This window comes from Lingula anatina, chromosome 2, assembly GCF_051362555.1.
Source record: "Lingula anatina isolate TDL-2025a chromosome 2, LinAna3.0, whole genome shotgun sequence".
NCBI lineage: Eukaryota > Metazoa > Brachiopoda > Lingulata > Lingulida > Lingulidae > Lingula > Lingula anatina.
Window position 1 is genome coordinate 15,239,281 of NC_141768.1, and position 21,604 is coordinate 15,260,884.

Genomic DNA, 21,604 nt, shown 5'->3' on the forward strand with positions numbered 1-21,604 from the left:
TACAAATCTTGCCTTTATTCGCCGCAACTGTGACCATACAACGTAGCACAGATGCTGAGCTTCTTATGCCCCCAGATTAAAGGGATAATAACTCTTCATTTTGACCAAAAAATGAATTTTCCTGGAGTAAACAATTTTCCCATACTTACCAATGGTTAATGAATCCATTTTTACATTTAAAGTTAGTCCCCGTTTTTTTTCTAAAAAGTTTGGTTTTTTGTTAAAATCTCTTAAGAGATTATAACAGAGTATAGCCATCAATGGAGGTCACGTGATCTGAAGACAAGCTCAGATATCAGAATAATAGCTATAACTGCCGTTTTTGTGGTAAAACAGAATATACTATATTTCTATGAGTTGTTCACAATGTTGTTATTGTGAAATATAGATCTCATACAAAGAGTTATCCCTTTAAGTTACATTTGGTGAGCGCACCAGTATGACGAACCAGAGGTTGTTTTAGGTCGAGTGCACCAGTTTGAATAAATGTGCCATGCTTCTAAAATATTTAAATACGCAATCTTTTAATGACAACAGGAAGAAATAAGTTTCAGTCAAAAATTATCTTGAATACGAGTTCAGACAGGGTTTTGAACTAAAAAGTGTCATGAAAGTAAAATTAAAAATGAACGGGTTATAAAAATGTTTCAGAGGGTATTGCGCACAACTAATAGACCCTTGTACCATGTTAAAGTGCAAATTTGATTTTCATTTTTAAATTTCAGTTGACAAATGAATGCATAATAACATCACAAGGTAGAAAATCTGACAAAGACCATTGCAAAACAAAACAATCTTTATCAGCTGACTTTATTTAAACTATATATTGCACTGGAAAATAAAGACCTAGATTGGTTAAACGAAACCCAGTGTCTTCATGCAATTTGTGACAACAAAAGTAAATTCCTACATTCATACTAGGACCCAAGAGCCATTTTGTCACAAGCTGCCTACATTATTATCTAAAGCAATTTCACATGTATGGAAGACATGAAAAGCAATTCCTTTCTCTGGACATGTGCTATGAAAATCAATAAGTGCAGAGTTTAAATCATTGCTTTATAAATTTCTGTGCATTGTATATTCTCTGTCTTATGGATCAGAGTGTGAAAATGATTATAAAAAGTAAATAGAGCATCAGATCAAATTTTTACCAGCTTTAAAAAGGTCAACAAAGAGAACCTACTTCAGCTCTGGAATATTGGTAAATTTTTCTTGATGTTGAAACATTCTACCAGGGAAATGTCATCTTTAAACAAGCACTCAAGATCTCCAATTACAAGTTAATTGCATTAGAAGAAGCATACACAAATTTGTGCCAGGCGTGACAATAAATCATCCTTCTAATTATCATTACAAGGTACCTGCCCCATTCAAAAGAAATAACCACAGCATTATCATTATCACTGATAAAAAACTGAATAAACTACACGTATACATCTAAATAAAATGATATGGCATCTGTTCGGTATCTATGATTCTCAGATACAACTTTCAAAGATTGAGATTAAAAGAATTTAAGCAAATTAACTTACTATGACATTGATTGCAATTTAAGCTGTTTCAAATTTCTACAGAGAAATAGAAATCCTGTATGAACTGCCATACATGAATAGTTAGCTAAGCAGACCTTTCTTTTTGCTTACTGAGAAAGGTTCTGTATGTCTGGATTTGGTATGAAGCAGCCTCGCGTCACTGCCAGCAAAATTAGCCTGCATGCTGGCTGCATGAATGGAGGCAGGGGTCACACAGGCAGGCTCCTGTCCCTTAGAGTCATCCTGGTCATCAAAACTCATGTTAGAGAACCCCTCATTGGAGAATGCTGTAGCTGATTTATCACGTGGAGTTTTCTTCTGTTTGGATTTATTCTTCTTAAGGGTGCCACTGTTACTACCGCCTTCCTCGCCAGGAACCATAGCAACAAGGTTTTCATCTACAGGTTTTGACCTGTCCTTTTTCTTACTTGACCTAGGACTGGGTTTTCCATCGCTCCCTGAACTACTCGACCGCCGCCTGCTTCCACTTCTTCTCCTAGCCCTGGTAGGCGTGGTCTTTCTAACCCCTGGGAGCACACTGATTACATGAGGTCCACCCCCATGCCTGGCAGTGGGCCTGTTCTGTGGCATGATCAGCTGTGTGGTCATGTTCTGGAATGGTACAGCACCAAATAGATCCTCTCCTGTGGATTGCTGCTGGGGAGGTCTCACCTGTACAGGAGAGTGGGGCGATGCTACACCTCCCATACCCCCTCCACTGTTCTGGGTGAATATATGGCCTGATGGATGTTGTGTCTGATAACCTATATTTTGGCTGTAAAAACTGGCATTCTGAACAGCATCCATTTGCTGTGGATGACTGTAATGTGCTGGTTGGGGTTGAGCAAAGGCTGGAAGGGAGGATGCGACAAAATTATCCTCAAAGCTGTGCTGAGTCATACTGTGTGGGAGCTCCGCTATAGGGGAAACTGTATGTGTGTGTGTGGATGATGGGGACACATCATCTGCTGACGAAATCTTGGGGTGAAATCTAGGCCCGTAGGACGATTGGGAAAAAGCAGATTTCCCCTGACCATATCCAATAGATTCTTGGCTTTGCAAGAGAGCCTGTTCAGGACTTTGAGCTGGAGATCTAAAATAGCCTTGTGCCTGATCAGTGGAATGTTGACCATAGCCCTGATTTTGTGAAAAATTTTCGTGTAATGTCTCATGACCTTCAAACAGAGGGTTGACCAACTCATGCCCTCCCTCCCTTTCAGGACTAGTAGATCTTAGGGGTCTGTCACCCTTGAAAGAAGGGGCATTTTCAAATAAACCTTTGTCTTTATCAGTGTCTTTGGACTTGGATTTTGTCTTCCGTTTCTTTGTACCTTTTCTCCATGGAAAAGGAGCAGCACTGAAAGGATCAGCAGACTCTAGTTTCAAGTCATCTGACTGTGGAGATGTAGGGGATGAAAGAAGGCTGTTGCTATAAGCAGAGCTGCTGCGTCCACTAGACAGATACACCTGTTCTTTGGTAAAAGGATTGGCTGGTTTTGTGAATTCTGTGTCCGACAGTTCATCATCATCTAGAAGGGGTTTGACACCACATTCATGTCCCACAATTCTATCGTGCTGAACAGGCAGAGATTCCTCAGCTACGGGTTCAACAGCAGGGTTCTCAGAACAACTTGCACTGAGCTGAGAAGACTGACACACTCCTTCAAAGCTAAGTTCTGATTGGCTGTCCGGAGCCATAGGATGCCGTCTACCAAATTCATCATCCAGTTCCTCATAACCAAAGTCTTCTGGTTTCACATCTTTGTGAGAACTCTCACTTTCCACCTGTCCTTCTGAGCTGGAATCTGCCTTCTTTTTGTGGAGCTGAGCGTGAGGAAAATTTTTCCCAAACTTCTCTTTTCTCCCAGAGTCACTTACTACCTTGATTTCTTTGTCCCTTTTTTCCCTGGTATCCTCACTAGGGCTTGGGTTGTCATCACTGCCACTGTCTACAAACTGGCGATACCTTGAACCTTTGGTGTTCTTGTTTGAGGCCACATCATCAAACTTATGGTATCTTGACTCATCCCCAGCAGAGCTCTTCATAAGCCCTACAGCTGCCTCCAGCAAATTCCTGGTTTTTGTAGACTCCAGCGACGTGCTGTGCACAGAACTTGCCTTTGTAGAGTTTGTCTGACGATCTGCAAATCAAACCATAAAACAGTCAATGACTTAGGTCATATCATTTGAAAATAAATAATTGTACACTATAAGTAAATTTACACAAAGAGATGGAGCAAAACATATCTTACATTACAAAACAAGATTTCCATTACATATGCACTCACATTGTAAGTTGATTGAAATCAAACATTAAGATCACCAATTGTGATCAATATCCCCCAACACTGTTCTAGGTAGGGGAAAATGGAGTAAACAAAGTCAACATTTTATTTCTTTTTTAAAAGATGACTTCTGACCTTGGAAAAATAGGCCAAGATGAACTGTTATCAATCTCATCCATGAGCCCCATGAGTCTTTTGCTCTGAAATGGGTTGTCCATATTGCCCATTTCAAATTATGTTCGAAAGTTAAGAAAAAATAACCTCTTTAAAGGTGCTAGATACTAAGGTTCATTCAAATTTATAATTTCTTTTAGTATGTAAAAATATTTATTTAATTCAAGAAGTGAAAGCCAGGATCATAAGCAAATCTGGAGGTTTTTAAGTGAAGGTTTAGAGAGATAAGAGACTTATTGAAATCTGTAGATGGCAAAATTTTGCATATGGGCAGAAAGACAACTTGATCCTCGTATAGTCCCAACTTTGTTGGGAGTATAACCAAAAAATTTAACAACAAAATGTATCAAATAAAATGGGTAAAAATGGGTAGCTGAACACAGATGGCACCACTCAAATCAAAAGTGGTCACTTTCAAGATAAGCATACACTTCCAGTGGCAAATACGTTAAATTCCCCATACAAATTTGAAAATTGACATGATCTTTATGAATACCTACTTTAGAATATGCCAGCTACTCATATTCAAATTTATTTATCCAGGATACTTGGGTTAGTTGAGAACTTTATGCCTACAATCCTAGTTACAACAAACAACCAATTTGTTCCAGGTCAGGATTAATTGAGAGTAATATGAAATTGCTAACTTTCAACTGCAAATATAAACTCAAAAACCTTAATGGGTGGCCTCATTTCATTTAGTCCTGTTGGAAATGGATCCCATTTTTGAAGAATACAATTTGCTAAGAAGAAACTTTTGAACCAGACTTCCTTGAAAATTACCAAAGCTTCATTTTCAGTCAAACTACTATCACGTAGTAATGTACTGTAGTGAAATACACACATATGACAGCCTTACTTTTCATGCTTATTCACCTCATCCTGGGAATGTCTTTAAAAATAATCAAAATCATAATATATCTCAAAATGTGGCAAATTGTTAATAAGATGATAAAAATCACTGGCTAAATTCTCGAATAGCCCTTCAAAGCACTATCCTTACAATAATGCTATGTTGTTTAAATATGTCACTTTGAGTTCTCAAGAAGCTATGCTTATCATGAAAGTGCCCATAGATTCTCTGCTAATATATAGAATGAAATGAGGTCAACTGAAATCCACAAATGCATTGATTTCTGATGAAGCCATCTAATAACAAGAAGTAAGAAATGCACAGAATTGCCATCATTTCATTCAACACTCAATTAAAAAATAAACTACAAAGCTGCACACATGTATGCATGAGCATGCACACACAAACACCAGCTAAAACCAGAAACTAAGATGTGGAGAGAAAGAGAGACATTTGAATGCTGCAAAGAAAAAAAAAGGCAACACTGCATGAGTCAAAAACACCTGTGGAAAACAACAATAGTGTAATTTCTCAGCTGCAGCATTCCAAACCACTGCATAAGACAACTGACGGCAGAGACTACAAAACACCAGAACAAAGGTGCCAATGTAATACATCATGCCTACAACTAGAAAGGATTCATAAAGCAGGAAATTTTCAGCATGCCAAAAGCACAGGAAGACATTCATGCATGTATAATTCACCCAGATGTAAGACACAAATGATGTAACATAAGATGTACTAGTAATCACCCAGGTGAAAGGTGTGTGGTAAAACCACCAGACATGATGACATCAATAATATCTAAATACGAAAGCAAAGGTCTCCCATTTGACTAAAAATAAGACAGTGGTTTCAGGTTGACTTTCTTGTTTGTGTGATTATATCCCTGTAGGTACTCATTTTTCATCTCTTCTTATCCAGACAAAGTGCGTAATTTTATTCACCATACACCTCCCAACATGTGACCCAACCCGATCGACCACATTCCAGGTAGGTGCATACAAGCCCATCACACAGTGTTTGTGACAAATATACAGAAATCATATCACTTGGCACATGCTGGGCACATTCAGCATTACCTAAGCCATGGAATCCCCAGGATGCAGCATTCAAATGCTCACTCAACAACACTAGTCAGCAGCTGATCATGATAAGCATCACTTTTATTAAAAATCACAGAATTCAGGCTTCTTTTAATTTTTGAATGTGTCACATGGTTCATCAATCATTTAAGTCTTATATATACATATTAGAGATAAAAGAAGTTTTACGTGTCTGTATATGAAGATTCTGACAGAAATTCAACAAATAAAAAAGAAAAGATAAAATAGCTTTAAATGTGCATTGCTATATGCTGTACGAAACCTTATAAGCAATAGCGCACAAAATTTTCTAAAAAGTAAATCAATTTTTATCTTAGCACAGATATTAAAAAGTAGAATTTAGCTCACTTCTAAAATGAAATTACACACATCTGGTCTGATATAAATAATTTTCTTATGTTTGAGAGAAACGAACTAAAAGATTTAAAAGAAATCCACTGCTCAGTAAAATACCCACATGCTAAAATGTCCTACACACCAGTGTTGATATATATATATAATATAAATATACGTGTCCACAACATGCAGTGTTCTCATCTGTAGATTATAATTTACATCTCCTCCAAGCAAAATATACATTGCATCCTGTATATGAGAGAGCCACAGTCATAAACGATATGTAAAATACACTGTTATGTTGAAATACGCCACCATCATGACACACACACGGGTATCAAGTAGCCTGGTTACGATACGAGTTAACATGTGCAGTGGGGAAGAGTCGTGTGTCCATGGTGAAAGCATAAAACGTGGACTGGATGAGCTCTCATTTACCTCCATGTGGTTTTAGTGAACTACAAGCAGAACTGGAAGTGGCCCCACTCCCTTGCTGTGACCTTGACCCTGAAACCCAAAGGACGATGAGAGTCAGATACTGACGGAACAGAAAGAAAGCGGGAGAAATATTGGTAATTAGTTTCTATGCATTTGTCTATCCAGATTATCCAGATTAAATTCTACAAAATCCCACCTAGGAACATAGCATTAATTGGACATAAGCCTATTTTATCAATTTGAGGGAAAACTTTTAAGGCACAAGCATCTACAAACACAGCATTCAAATTAATTTAGTGAATTTGTTAATCATGAAATAATGAATAATTCCATGTTTATTAAAAGGACAGGAAAGATAAGCACAAGCCTATATACTCCTTACATTTGTAAGCTTTTCAGTTCAAAAAATCTGATTCTCCCCCCTTCCAAGACTTCAGTGAGACCATATACATTTGTCCTCAGTACTCCAAATAATATATATTTACATACAGCAAAGCCATGTGGAACACCAACAATGGATCTGATTGTGGACATGAAATGTGAATTTTGAATCATGGTGCCACTGTAAATCAGTAATTAGTATGAATATGCAACTCCTGAGGAAACAGCAAGTGGGAGTCGGTTTGTTCACAAAATGTATATGCTGCTAAATGAATATGAACTATCATGTTCTCCAACGTTGAGTTCAAGAGTAAGGAAATTAACAAATCTAAGGAAAGTCCAAGGGGTTTTCTGTCTTACATCTTCCGTATGTAATCTTAAATCCTTACTTGAAGGAATAAAATGACTACCCTTAGCTTAAGAAAATGAATAAAAATTATAAGGAGGTGAAAATACAAGGGATATATACTGCTATTCCCATCATGGGATTAAGCACATTTGGTTATAACTTCTGGGAAATCATTAAAACTGTCCATGAGTATCAAAGCATTAAAACAGTGAGTTAATCTAATCCTGACAAGAGGCAAACAAAACTAGAGGCTCAGAAAGTTGTAGTCTGCCTGAAGACATTAACAATGAGCATGGTTAACTTTTTCCACGAAGATCTACTGAACTTCATATCAAACAGAAACACCATGGGGAAAAAGAAATGTCAACAGAAACAAGAATATACCAAATTAAAAAAAGACAAACAATCTATTAAAAGTATTTACCATGACAAAAACCTAATATTTGCTCTACATGAAATTGCTTTCCAAGTGATGGATTAATTAAATGGATATAATGTGGAGATGAAAAAAGTGATGACTTTGTAAAATTTCAAGGAATTGTGCCAAAAATGAAACTTGCTTCAATATCTACTGGAAATGAACAAACTTGAAATTGCTACAAAGGAAGCTTGAATGTGCATATATATATATATATATATATATATATATATATATATATATATATATATATATATATATATATATATATATATATCATACCAAGATAATGTGAGATAGAAAGAGAGATCTATGGCTCTAACAATACCAATGGTCCCATCAATCCCAACAAATAAATTATTTACTAAAAATTGCGACATATCCTCCATTTGAACTTTGAAAATTTGAATAAGGAGAAAAAACTAGTGACTAAACACACATAAAGCATAAATTGCAGCTTATCTTTTGAGGAACTTACGGTTAAATGATAGAGTTTCCTATTGGGCCATTAAAGTGACATAACTCTAACAACATGATGACCTAAGACATTGCCATGCTTGGTGTATATTATTCATAAAAAAGACATCCACTCACTTAGGCTGCCACAAAGCCATCCATACCACAGTGCCTTTTAATATTCAATCCATTTCTTCATGTATATGTATATGTGAGAAAGGTTCGCAGGTAACTGACGGAATGTGTAATAGCACAACCCAAGTCTTCCAGCAATATTGGACAAAACTGGCAGCCACATTTATGCAGTAATTCTACCAAAAAGTATGATATGAGGACATTACAGCATCCGACTCAGTAGGTTCTAAATACTGTAATAGGCATCTCCTCTATGTACAAAAGTCTGTTGTTCAGGTATTTGAAATAGAGAGTTATCACGGAATATGGGTTTGAATCCAACTATGATACCTGGCTCTGATGGCTGACTAATAGATATGAGGCAAAATGAATTTTTTCCATGTTCTATCATCATGGGAAAAACAAACAAACCAGATAAACTGCACTTGTTCTTTTTTATTGTAGATGTTGTTAATTGTCACTTCAAAAACTGAATAACTAAATATAATCTAAGTGTCCCTTTTTCCTGCTGTCCTCTGAGATCAATAATAAAGACTAGATGCTACAAACAGATCTCTTTTATCACCAACAGTATATATTCATTTGATTAAATGGCTCAGTGAAAACTCTTGCAGGGTAGAGAAATAATATAATAGTGCTAAGCCTAATACAAATAAAGTTGCACTCTACAAAAATCATGGAGTCCCTAACACTGATAATTAATGCTCTCAACTCGATTTCCCCCTTGTGCCACAAAATCAAAAGATACATCTTTCAGGATGAAATCAGCTTATATTGGTTTGCTGATTTTGAATCATTTTGAAATCACCTTTTGATCATATTCCTTTATACACATATCACTTAAAATTATGTACATAATCTTAGTTCCCTTGCCCAAATATCACATAAACCTCACGTGTGGTACATAACAACCCTCTGAAAACTACTCACTTGGTGGGGCAAAAGGTGCAGCACCAAAAGGATCCTGTTCTCCATCGTCATCCATCACTAAATCTTCACGGCTTTTCACATTTGATATACCTAGAAAAGGAATTGTTTGTAAGGGAGCCTCTGTGCTGCAACTAAATCCTTTCTTTTTCCACATTTTGCCTTCTTTTCAGTCTGAAAGAGGCACTGGCAAATAAGTATGAATAAATAAATGGAGCTCATAATATGCAGGTATGCTTTTAAAACAACCACTTCACTTTTATCAAGTAACAAGGCAGCAAAGCTGTCAAATGTACAGACAAAAAGCAGGAAATAACAAAATAGGCTACTGTCAATTCTGATGTAAAAGTACATTATGTAAAACTGCAAATTCAACATCAAATTTTAATTATGCTCAACAGGTAATACCAATGTAAGTAAAATGTGTAACAAGCATATGGCTTCAGGCCCATGGGAGTTCAAGTTCACACTTTGAAAATGTAAAACTTTCAGAAAAAGAAGTCAATTAGACTGCTTTTCCAACTCGAGCTGCATTTTAGTCCTGTGTTTCTTTTTTAAAAGTTTGACAATCATAAGTAATATGGTTTTCCCATGATGGTCATCATGGCAGCAATACCCAAAATTGTGTTTTCTTCTATTTTGATGCAATATTTCATAATGCTTAACAGCATAAAGAATAAAAATTTTAATAATAAAATATACGTATCGTGGATTTTCAGAAAATGTGACTAGCATGGGTCTTCAAGCCCAAGGCGGTTCTAAGTAACACCTTGAAATTGCCAATATGTGAAAAATTAAATTTTCACAAAAAACTGATTAACTGCCAGAAAAATTTACCAAATAGACTGCACTGCCTAATGAAACTGTATTTTAGTCCCATGTTTCTTTCCTGTTAGTTTGAGAACAGTAAGTGACATGGTTTTCCTTAAATGGTCATCAAGGGAGCAGTGTCCAAAATAGGGGTTTCTTCAAATTTTGATGCAATATTACATAATGTTTAACAGGATAATAACCATCAATTTTTAATAATTAAATATTAGTTTCATGGATATTCAGAAAATGTGACTAGCAAAGGTCTTCAGACCCATGGAACTTCAAAGTCACAGCTTGAAAATGCCAAAATGTAGACAAGACAGCACTGTCCTGAAATGCATTTTTTTCCATTTTTAACAATTTTTTAACATATAACAAAATTAACACTTTATTGCCATTTTTATGTGATCAACTAAGAAAATTGATGAGATGGGAAAAATATCAATAGAACAGTGTTAATGTCCAATTTCCTCCATTCTGAGTTTCTGAACATTGTGAATGAATGAATGAATCTGACAAACTGCAATGATAAGAGTTTATTTCCATTTTTGAAACTCTATTATACAATACATGATAACAAGCTTACCATCATTTTTACATAATCAACTAACAATGTTGTAAAGATGCAGGAAATGTTAAACAAAGACTTTTACGTATCTTATTAGTTAAATAATGAGACTGTAAACATGCCTAAGAATTGAATCTGAGGAAATGTGAAACAAGACAGTACTGTTATGAAATGGGTTTATTTCCATTTTTAACATAAAACAAAATTAACAGTTTACTGCCACTTTTATATGATCAACTAAGAAAGTTGATGAGATGTGAAAAATATCAATATAACAGTGTCAAATGTCCAATTTCCTCCATTCTGAGTTTCTGAACATAATGAATGATTGAATCTTACAAACTGCAATGATGAGTTTATTTCCATTTTTGACACTTTATTACACAATACACGATAATAAGTTTACCATCATTTTTACATAATCAACTAACAATGTTGTAAAGATGCAGGAAATGTCAAACAAACACTTTTACGTATCTTATTAATTAAATAATGAGACTGTTAACATGCCTAAGAATGGAATCTGAAGAAATGTGAAAAAACAGCATAACTTATAAAATAATGGCCCGATTATGCTGACTTTCGAACTTGACCTGCGTTTTAGTAAGATTGATTACTCCTGTGAGTTTCATGACAACAGGCCTATCGGTTTTCTTTGAAATGTGTTAACAGTGTTGCATATATGCTGAAAAGTGAAAAAACAGCATAAATTCTACAATAATGGCCCTATCATGCTGATTTTCAAACTTGACCTGCGTTTTATGAATATTCATCAGCTCTGTAAATATAAAGCCAAAAAGTAAAACTGTCTTCCACTTATGGTGTTAACGCTGAAAGTGCACGGCGACGGCGACGGCGACATGAACGGCGACGACAGACGCAGGTAATGGCAATATGTACAGACACATCTGTGTCTGTACATAAAAACAAGATAAAACCCTCTTGATTGCAGAATTTGGATGGCTATGGCCACAGGAGTCTGTAATTTCAAGTTTACTGATGTGGAAAGTAATTCCAAAGCAAGTGGGGGTAACTTCCAAACCAGAAGTGCTTTGAGAATATAGGGAGGACCCGACACTGTCTCTTCTACACGTAGTTCACTCAAAACCATTCTGATACATGCATGGAAAAACTATAAATCTTCGCTTTATTCATTCCAAATGCGCCCATAAGATGTAGCCCAGTTGCTCAGCTACTGAATGCCCAATTTTCGTGGCATTAAAATACACTGGAAGGCTCATTAAATTCCCAATAAAGTCTGGGCATTCAGCAGCTACCTACTTACTCAACAAGTTTCTGGTTTGGTTGTTTACCCCTTTGAGTTACTCCACAGTTTAAAGTAAGCCATTTACAAAACACAGAATCCATGGTCTTCTCAACTTTGCTACAATCAATAAATAAGCATTTTTCTGGCAGTTATCAAATACAATAAAGTTTGTGTTAGAAATCTAGAAGTTTATGGGTCAAGATGCACAAAATGCAGTTGGGGGAATTTAAGTGTATTTAACACAAGTCAAAAAAGAATATTAATTCTACTTACTGCTGTTTGATCCTCTCCTGAGTTTATCAAATTCCTTCCCAAATATTGCATCCTCTGTTAGTGCACCAAAATCATCCCCAAACGGGTTCCAGTCAGAGAAATTTGCAGAAAGGGCTCTGGGTGGGGTTCTGTAAGAGAAAGTTTGTTAAAAAACCCTTTGTTCATTGTAAAAAAGTTATCATTGGAGAAAAAAGATGGAAGATAAAAACATGAAAATGTTGACAAGAGAAAGTGGAAGAGGTGTTGCTTCTATTGAATATCTTTTCCATTTACAAATCAGTTACTTCAAGTGAATTCCCAAACCCATCAGTAAGCCCTGACATTTTGTTTTTGTTTGTATGTGAAGACAAGAATTATTGAACTCAAAATAATATGTGCACAGAGTAACTTCACACTATCTTTCTTTGTCACAAAATATGGCCCAGATGCTGAGCTATTAAATGGCCAAATTTTAGTGTACATTGGTGAGCTTCTCAATGCACAATAAAACTGGGCATTCAATAGCTGGGAAATATTCTGCTGTCACATTTCAGACTAAGAAAGCAAGATATGCAGTTACTCCATGCACTTATATTCTGAGTATAAAAGAGACTTAATGTCAGGGCTTGCTTACCCTCTCAACGTACTTTCAGTTAGGGAGTTCACACCTCTTGTAGTTAACAATTGCAAAACCTCTACAGAAGTAGTTTGTGTGTATCTGTGGGAGAACTTCATTCATAGACCACCCAATGCATTCCAGTGAATTCCATTATATAGCAAACACATGATCAGTAACTGCACAATTTGCTTAGCCACAGCTACTCAGTCTACATATACTGTATACCTCACTGTACATGGGTACAGGTCTACAATGGTGTATTGAAGTGTATCACTATACATATAATAGGACCTCATACATGCAATGACTGAAGTTCACCCTGTGTGGAGGTATGTACATGTCAGTGTCTACTCACCTGCTGGGAGAATGTGTGGGTGTAGCTGAAGCAGACTTTGTCTTGAGAGATGATACGTCTTGACTAGGAGCTAGCAGTTGTGTGTTAGAGTTGTAAAACCTATAAATGAATGTGACATTGATATGTTAAATGCATCAGAAACCTTCAAATAGTCTTTGCTGCAATAAAAGGAGAAAAAACTTTGTTGTGACCATTTCTGTATTGGTGCAGTTGGGGGCATGAACAAAATAAAATACACATGTACCTAAGTTGAAAGAGTGACTTCCAGGTTATGTACCACAGTGGAATAAATGTTTTGTTCTTACTTTGATCCTAATGAATGAATAGTTTGTACTAAATTCAACCTGATCATTGATAGTTAATATCAAACTCCATCTTACACTGTTGTTATGTGAATCATGAAGAATTTCCATAAGAATTCCGGATTTCGTGAACTACAGGTATATAAATTTACAAAAAGCCTACTCATAATTACTCTAAACTTTAAGCCTGCAATGGCACAAAGCGTATTGAACTATATTTTACTACTCACTTGAATGCACTGTTTCTTTTCCCGGCCTGAGAAATGATTGCTGAAGTGTCGCTAACATTTCTGCGGTGTCTGACAGCCTTAGGCGACTCAGGTGGAGTTAATGCTAGGAGAGGCTGATTATCTTGCTGAAAAATTACATAGATAAAAAAAATTCAATTGAGGTGTCATAATTTTTCAGTGACTTACTGGTGGGTGCTGAGTCCATCTTTAACATGAACTTCAAATCATCTTCAATATTAAAGTAAAATCGTCACTCAAGTTAAGATCCATAGAACTTAAGGGCATGCCAAAGTAATAAACTTGGAATAAACAGCTAGACAAGGGTCAATTTTTTATACTATAAATTTTGATTCATGTATGCAAGATATACCTGTTTTCCAGATCTCTGTTTTGGTGGTTCAGGAACCTTGAAACCATCCACCTGTGGTCCTCCTGCTGTCTCTTTCAGCATTGGCCCCATCTGATACCCACCAACAGCGGGGTAGGTAGCATTAGGGAAGAAACCAGCAGATGCTTGCTGTTTATGATGTTGCTCAAGGAGCACCTGATGTTGCTGATGCTGTTGGGCAACCTGTTGCTGCTGGGCAACCTGTTGTTGCTGGGCAGCCTGTTGTTGTTGCTGGGCAACTTGCTGTTGATACTGCTGTTGTAAATAAGCCTGTTGTTGTTGTTGTTGGTACTGCTGTTGAAGTTGTTGCTGGTACAAAAGTTGCTGCTGCTGCTGCTGCTGGAGCTGTTGTTGATTATGTTGCTGCTGAAGGTGATGTTGGTGCATTTGTTGCTGCTGATGTTGCTTTTGTTCCTGCTGTTGATAATGTAACTGTTGTTGATGATTGGCACTGTTCTGCTGGGGGAAGAGATGCTGTGCGGGGGAGGTCAATGCCTGGCTGGCTGCAGAAGGGAAACCTTGCTGTGCTTCTGAAATGAAATCATATCACACCCCATAAATAAAACAAGAAAAACCTATGCTGTAAAAAAAACCAAAAATTCCAAGTAAACAAGTGCAATTTTTTAGGAGAAACACTCAAGCCAATTTTCATGCTTGATCTGCAGTACTCTCTTTAATATCAATCAAGCAGGAAAAGAAAACATGAGCAGTTTTTAAAAAGACACTGTGTTATTTATTTTTAACTAGAGAAAAATAACTTACAGGTTTAATAAATTTCTAATATATTCATTAATTTACAATCACATAATCTATGTTCAATCAACCCAACTTCAGTAAACATCAATAAATTCAGTGTATATCTTTCTTTAATATCACTGCATACTGCAAATTATGCTCCAAGTGAATACTCTACATATATACAACTTATATAACTGACCAGCAACAGGAGTTGTCGAGTTGCTCCCCATGGGCCTTTTTCTAGGTGCTACAGAGGTCTGCACAGGGAGACCAAGGTTACTTTTTGTGTTTGGAATGCTTTGACCTTTAGGTCTTTGTCTAGGAGCAATAGTGGTGCTTTCCACAACTGGAGCTTGAACTGATCTGCAAGTCAAAGATGATAATAATGCTTATTATCATTTTTTGCACATATTAAAAAAAGTTAATGCAAACTATCCCCCTTTAGTTATGTTCCATGAGCAGATGATGGAATCCTTGGCTTTTCTTTTAAAATTACATTTACATCTTTTTTTCCTTTTCTAAAAAATGACTTGGAAGTAAAATGCAAACTCTGCAGACATGAATGACTTTCTTTTGATAAGTGGCAAAATTACCTTGACATTGTTGTCTTGATTGCCCTTGCTTCACTCTCTGAAATAGCTTTAGGCAGCTTCGAAATATCTGGCACTGGACTATTCTGTTTGGAAAAAAAATTCTACATTGTTTAATGAATGCAATAATTCAGATAAAATATATTCAATTTAATTACCTAAAGGCAAGTTGTAGAAATTTTGACAAACCAATAGCCTCCATTGTGTTTATCTGTACAAATCTCTATGCTTGAAATAATTATTAAAAGGAAATTAATGATGGCACACACCCCAATAATGAAAGCTTTTTTTAGTTTCATCATTATCATACCACCATCTGCCTAAAATATATGTGTACTTTCAACTATACCATCTTTGTTTTGAAAGCAATGGATAATTAATAAATAATCAGCATATATACTCACGTGTAAATTTGGCACAGGACATTCTCTTCTTGCCAGCAGAAATGCCACATATGAAACTTGAAAAATGTCTGGTCTTTTATCTGGGTCTACTTCAAGCATGAATGCTAAAAAACAGTTTAAAATCTCTTACTTTTTCATATTGAAGATTTGTCTGAAAATCTAGCATCTTCATTTTAAGAAAAATCAAAGAATAAACAGTGGTTACATTTTAAGATAACATGAAATCTAATTAGTAATTCTGTAAGTGTCTGTAAATAAAAAAAAAATTCATGCATTAATATATATATATGATTGAATTTAAAATGCTCAGTGATGTACCATAAAATTTTTAAATTTTGAATTTTCTGGCTGAAGTAATACTACCACAATACAGTTAATGGTCATCACCCATTTATATAGATATTGTAACCTACAACATAAAACATTATAACCAGATTTAATTCTCAGTATCAGAACAGCCTACTGATTATGGATCTGTTCAGGGTAATAATAATAAAAATTGATGGTCTCCTATTTCATAACTTTAAGCTCTGATATCTACTCATGTAAACGATGTTATTAAGGATAAGTCACCTCCTAGACTAATCCATACATCCAATACATCCTGTTTACTCCTTGACGAGACATAGCTCAAAATCTCCTGATGAACTGCTTACCTATAAGTCCATGCATCTCTTTGGAATATCTAGAATCATCTGGCACTGTAAAGTTTCCATTCTGTATGGCTAAACTACTCTCTCCAAATGGCAACTTGAAGAAGCACAGGTTGTACAGCAAGCACCCTAGGGACTGGCAAAAACAGACAATATTTATTAGAAATTGTATGGTTTTCAACAAATTAAAAGTAAATTCAATTCAAAATTATTAGTGTTGTTTTGGATGGTTGGTTTATGGAAGGCAACACATTACTTAAACCTACAAAGGATGGTGGCACAATTTCAAACAAAACCATTCACACAATGCTATGATGTAAAATATCACAATTGTTATCAATCTCTTATTGTCAGCTTATTATTTGAGTACACATATCACACAATTAATGCTTATACTGAAATTCTTCAGGAAAAGATCTGAATGTATTTCTATGCACATAATATATGCTATAACTATGAAGTCTAATTGTATAATGACAAAAATGAGATCCAATCAAGATAAATAGCCATAAGCACACTCAAACACAATAAGACTTACCCATATGTCTGCTTTTGTTGAAATCAACTTCCCACTATAAAGATCTATCATTTCTGGAGCCCGATATGATAATGTTGTGTACCTAGAACAATAGATAAATAAATAAATAAATAAATAAATAAATAAATAAATAAATAATCATCATCACAAAACCAAGTGTCTAAAAATAATCAATGTCATTTTTTTGGCTGTATTTAGGATGCCGCAAGCAGGAAGGAATGAGAACTTTATATTTATATAGAGTATAACGGGAGAAAATTGTGAATTTTACAGATACTGTCAATTTTTTTTAATTAAAACATTCCTATTAAGTAATAGCAACAAAATTAAAAAACAGGATTCTCTCTAGTTCTATTCTATGCAGTAAAAGCACCACAATGCTATATTGTAATATAGTTTTTTATCTGAAAGTTTGATAATTTTTGCCCATTGAAAGATCTAGCTATTACCACATATATTAAATATGGATTATGCCTTAACACAAAATTATATAAAAGTCATTCTTACTTATGTATATCCTCCTCCACATGCTTCACCCCATGAACCTGGGGGTTGTAAAACTTTGCTGTCGCACTGCCAAAATCACAGAGCACATGGTTTCCTCCCGATTCTATGAGCACATTTTCTACCTGAAAAATTCAATTTAAGGTATGAGAGAAAAAAATGCTTGATTTCAAAAGTATTAATATATTATCAATCAATGAATCTTTATTGGTTCCAGCACATTTTAAAAAAGGTATGACCTAACAATTGTGACATATGCTATCTTAATTGAAGACATATTTACATACATTACAACTAGTACTGCAATTATGACACATTGTATTAAATTGTACATAAGCAGTAGAAACCCGCTGAAAATGTTTATACTGGCTCAAATAAATATCTAGGTATAAAGGTTTAATACAGTTCATAACATGTTCAGGAAGTTTTCAATTTCCTTCCTATCTCACACAAGTCTGCGGGTTTCTTACCTTGAGGTCTCTATGTATAATAGGTGTCTGGCAGTGATGCAGCCTGGACACAGCTTCACATATATCACAGAATATCTTGAGAACCTCTCGCTCTGAGAACCCCCCAGAATTTAACCTGTCATTCATGCTCTGGATGATATGACCTGGAATAGGATAGATCATAATAATCTGCAGACATGAACATTACAAAAGAAAGAGAATTATACAGCATTAGAGCAGTCTGAAAGTGAATATTACTGCAAGAAATTTCATGTTAGAAAGACTCTTACAACAGTACCTGGTTCAACATGGATCAGTCCTTTTAAAAAGCAGAAAGGTTAAGACAATTTTAATGTAATTGAAGTGACAATAGTTGTTTTGGCAGATTAAAAAATTCTAACAAATTGAAAGCAGTAGTTAAGTGTTGATTGGCAGAAAGAAGTTTTTATGCCAAAGTTCTGAACTCTCATCAGCTAAGACATTTTACTCATCTGCGCTGGTTAGTTGCATACTAGGTACTTTTAACGGTATCTTATATTCAGCATAAATTCACACATCTGTACAGTACCTTTTAAACATGGGGATTTATATAAGAAATTTTGCCATAATAGAGGTCAAATACATCTAGCTATTCAGTGTAATGCATAAATAATTGGATAAATTACAATATACTGCACAGTATTTCTTTGACACTTCAATTTATATTCATGAGGCTGGCATCATAACCTGATATTCAATCAATAATATTGTAGACAGAACACAAATTCTTGGACAGACATTTCAAATTTGGTCTGACAGACTCCAGATGCGTGTGGTTGCTCTAACTAATATCCTGTCATTCAATTTTAGTGCAGCATAGTGCAGCAACAATTCAGGACTTGACTGTATCATTCAGTAAATATATTCTATTTGTATTGATTTTCAGAATGCCTTTTCACTACTGATAAAAAATGTCCATATCATTTCCAACCTGACAAAGTTTTTATAAAAATTCTGTTATACTACTGTATGTTTTTCAACTTGTAAATAATGAGTAGGATTCAAAAGTTTCAAGACTAACCAGTTGTTACAGGGCAAATGCATAGACCTCAATCAAGCTATTCTTGCAGATTATAAATTGAAAATTTCTTGCATATTATAAATTAAAAATTTAGAAGTCTGGCTCCAGCTAACATGACCTAATACTGGTTCCTCTGTAACATAATACTCTTACCTTTACAATACTGCATAAGGATCAGCACCTCATAAATGCCATTCCCAGTCGGCCGTATACTGGACTCAACTGTGCTAATGATATTTTTGTGACCAGATAAAGAGCTCTGAAATATCACAAAACAGTCAATTGTATGAAACTGACATGAATGCTTGAATCAATAGCCTTCATTTAGCAGAAAATGGGCAAACCAGAAGAAATAAATACATTTCTTTCAAATTCACAACTTCAAAATGGCCTAGCATTTTATTTCAGACATTTACAAGTTATAGTTCCTATAACTTACTATAATCAGAGGTACTGCAAATATTGATTTATGTCTATTCCTAAGAAATATGAACAAATAATTCTATGAGGAAAAAAGGTCATATTTAGCAAATAAATAGCTTTTGTCGAAACTAGTACATCAGTTTATGTAAATTGCTAGCAAATGTTCTTCTTTCACAGACTAATATTTTGTCAGTGCTCACAGATACATTTCAAAGTTATTCCAACATCTTAAGTCTGCAGTGACATCATAGTGACTTGTGAGTATTAAAAAATAGTTTGTGGCAAAATAATGTTTGCGGCCAAATAATTAGCTTACTGATCACTGTTCTAATGTTAAAAACTAAAGCTTTAAACAAAACTTCTAACATAAGTGTGATTGAACAATAATAATCCCTCTTACAGAGTCCCTTTAATATATCTTAACTACTCTACAATAAGTGATTCTTAAAATAAATTTAAGCAAATACAATAAATAAATAAATAAATAAATAAATAAATAAATAAATAAATAAAAATAATGATAATAATAATAATAATGATTACTGTCACATTTCCTTTAATTGTTTCTTTCCCTACAATGTTGTTTGTTACAAGATGTGTGTAAAGTACTTACAGCAATCTGTATTTCCCTTTTACAGGTTGCCAGACTCTGTTCATTATTAACGTACATACGCTTTAAAGCATAACGCTGTCCGTTTTGAGCTTTTACTAGGAACACTATGGCAAATCCACCTAAAATTTATAAAAGAAAACCTTATTTTAAAAAATCTGGAAAAGTAAGCTTGCAGAAAGTAAAATGAAAAACAAAGTTTGTGTCAGTCATATTGTACACAACAGGCTGATATCCTTAAATATTCTTATCAAAACAAAAATGCTTTTCTAAACAGCCCTGAAAACCATCTTGTATCACACTTTTCCGCACACTTCGAAGACTGAAAGTCATATGGTATCCAAATTTGATGATAATGATGAGGATTATAGTCTTATACATTAAAAAATTTTATCAGAATTTTTTTCTATTTTTTTTAAATTATTATCTTATTTAGAGGTAATATTAAAGTACATCAATCGCAATCAAATAAATTTCATTCTAACCTATGTGAAAATGTGAATTTAAGAGAATGACAGTGATAATGATAAAGGTGTTAATACGGTCATATTTTAAAAAAAATGAAAATGATGAATTATACATGTAAAATAAGGCAGTGGCATGACAAAATATTTTAACAAATCAGGAAAATGTACTTTTACACATAGAATGTCGCTTTGATGGAGAATATAAAAGTCTCTAGGAAATCATGTGCATGGTATGGTATAAGTTTTGTGTTAAACCAAACTTTCTGAGATGGTTTTTCCCAGATCTTCAAACTACAATACAGTATTCCAACAGGTTTAAGGATTTGAATTTACACACGAGGTAATAAGTCAAGCCAAACATTTTGATAATAAAAGCCACACTTAATTAACAAGGGTATAACAGGGACTTTAAAAAGGAAGGGAGTATCTTATCTTTAACAGACGAAAATACAAAGTCACAACTGCACTATTACAAGGCGAAAAACTAATTAGTAACTGAAGTTACTTCTTGAAACCGGTGTCTAAAATTACCTTCCGCAATAACTTCTTCCACCGTCACCGACATCCTCCCCACGTTGAAAACCTTGCCAATAAGACTGCTGGCCACGCTGGAGCCATCTATCTTCGAAAAAAGTTTCTTCATGTTGAATTTATAAAGCTGTCATTCACTTTAATGCTCTTTTCTATATAAGAAGGAGGCGTTACCGTTTGCGATGAGAGAACTGAGTGGGAGCTGTCAACACTTCCGAGTTACCAGACAGCAGAACTTGCTCTTTGGCAAACCTCTCGTTGTGAAATCATTTAACAACAACCCAAGTGAAAATCTCTGCGTATAGAGCTAAACAGAGGACCATAGTTTATCCCTTCTTGTTACTAACGTGTCTGTTTGGAGCCAAAAGCCATGACTCCGTTTTCTTCTTCAACAAAGATGGCGTAAATCTCGGGCACCTGAAGTCACATGACTAAAGTTAAGGTCACGGA

At 35.0% G+C, this 21,604-nt stretch overlaps 1 protein-coding gene across 1 annotated transcript; it reads right to left on the minus strand.

Annotated features, from left to right (window-relative positions):
- Positions 1–793: 793 nt before the first annotated feature.
- On the minus strand, positions 794–21,577 carry LOC106154543 (uncharacterized). The gene is made up of 16 exons (XM_087006288.1): positions 21,155–21,577; positions 20,160–20,278; positions 19,277–19,382; positions 18,085–18,227; positions 17,618–17,739; positions 17,111–17,192; positions 16,576–16,708; positions 15,920–16,023; positions 15,519–15,601; positions 15,125–15,288; positions 14,170–14,717; positions 13,800–13,924; positions 13,268–13,366; positions 12,315–12,442; positions 9,397–9,486; positions 794–3,676 (listed from the first exon to the last, which is right to left on the minus strand). Exons 1-16 carry the CDS (start codon positions 21,264–21,266, stop codon positions 1,617–1,619), a joined length of 4,218 nt encoding a protein of 1,405 aa, XP_086862414.1. The 5' UTR covers positions 21,267–21,577; the 3' UTR covers positions 794–1,616.
- Between the last annotated feature and the right edge of the window lie 27 nt (positions 21,578–21,604).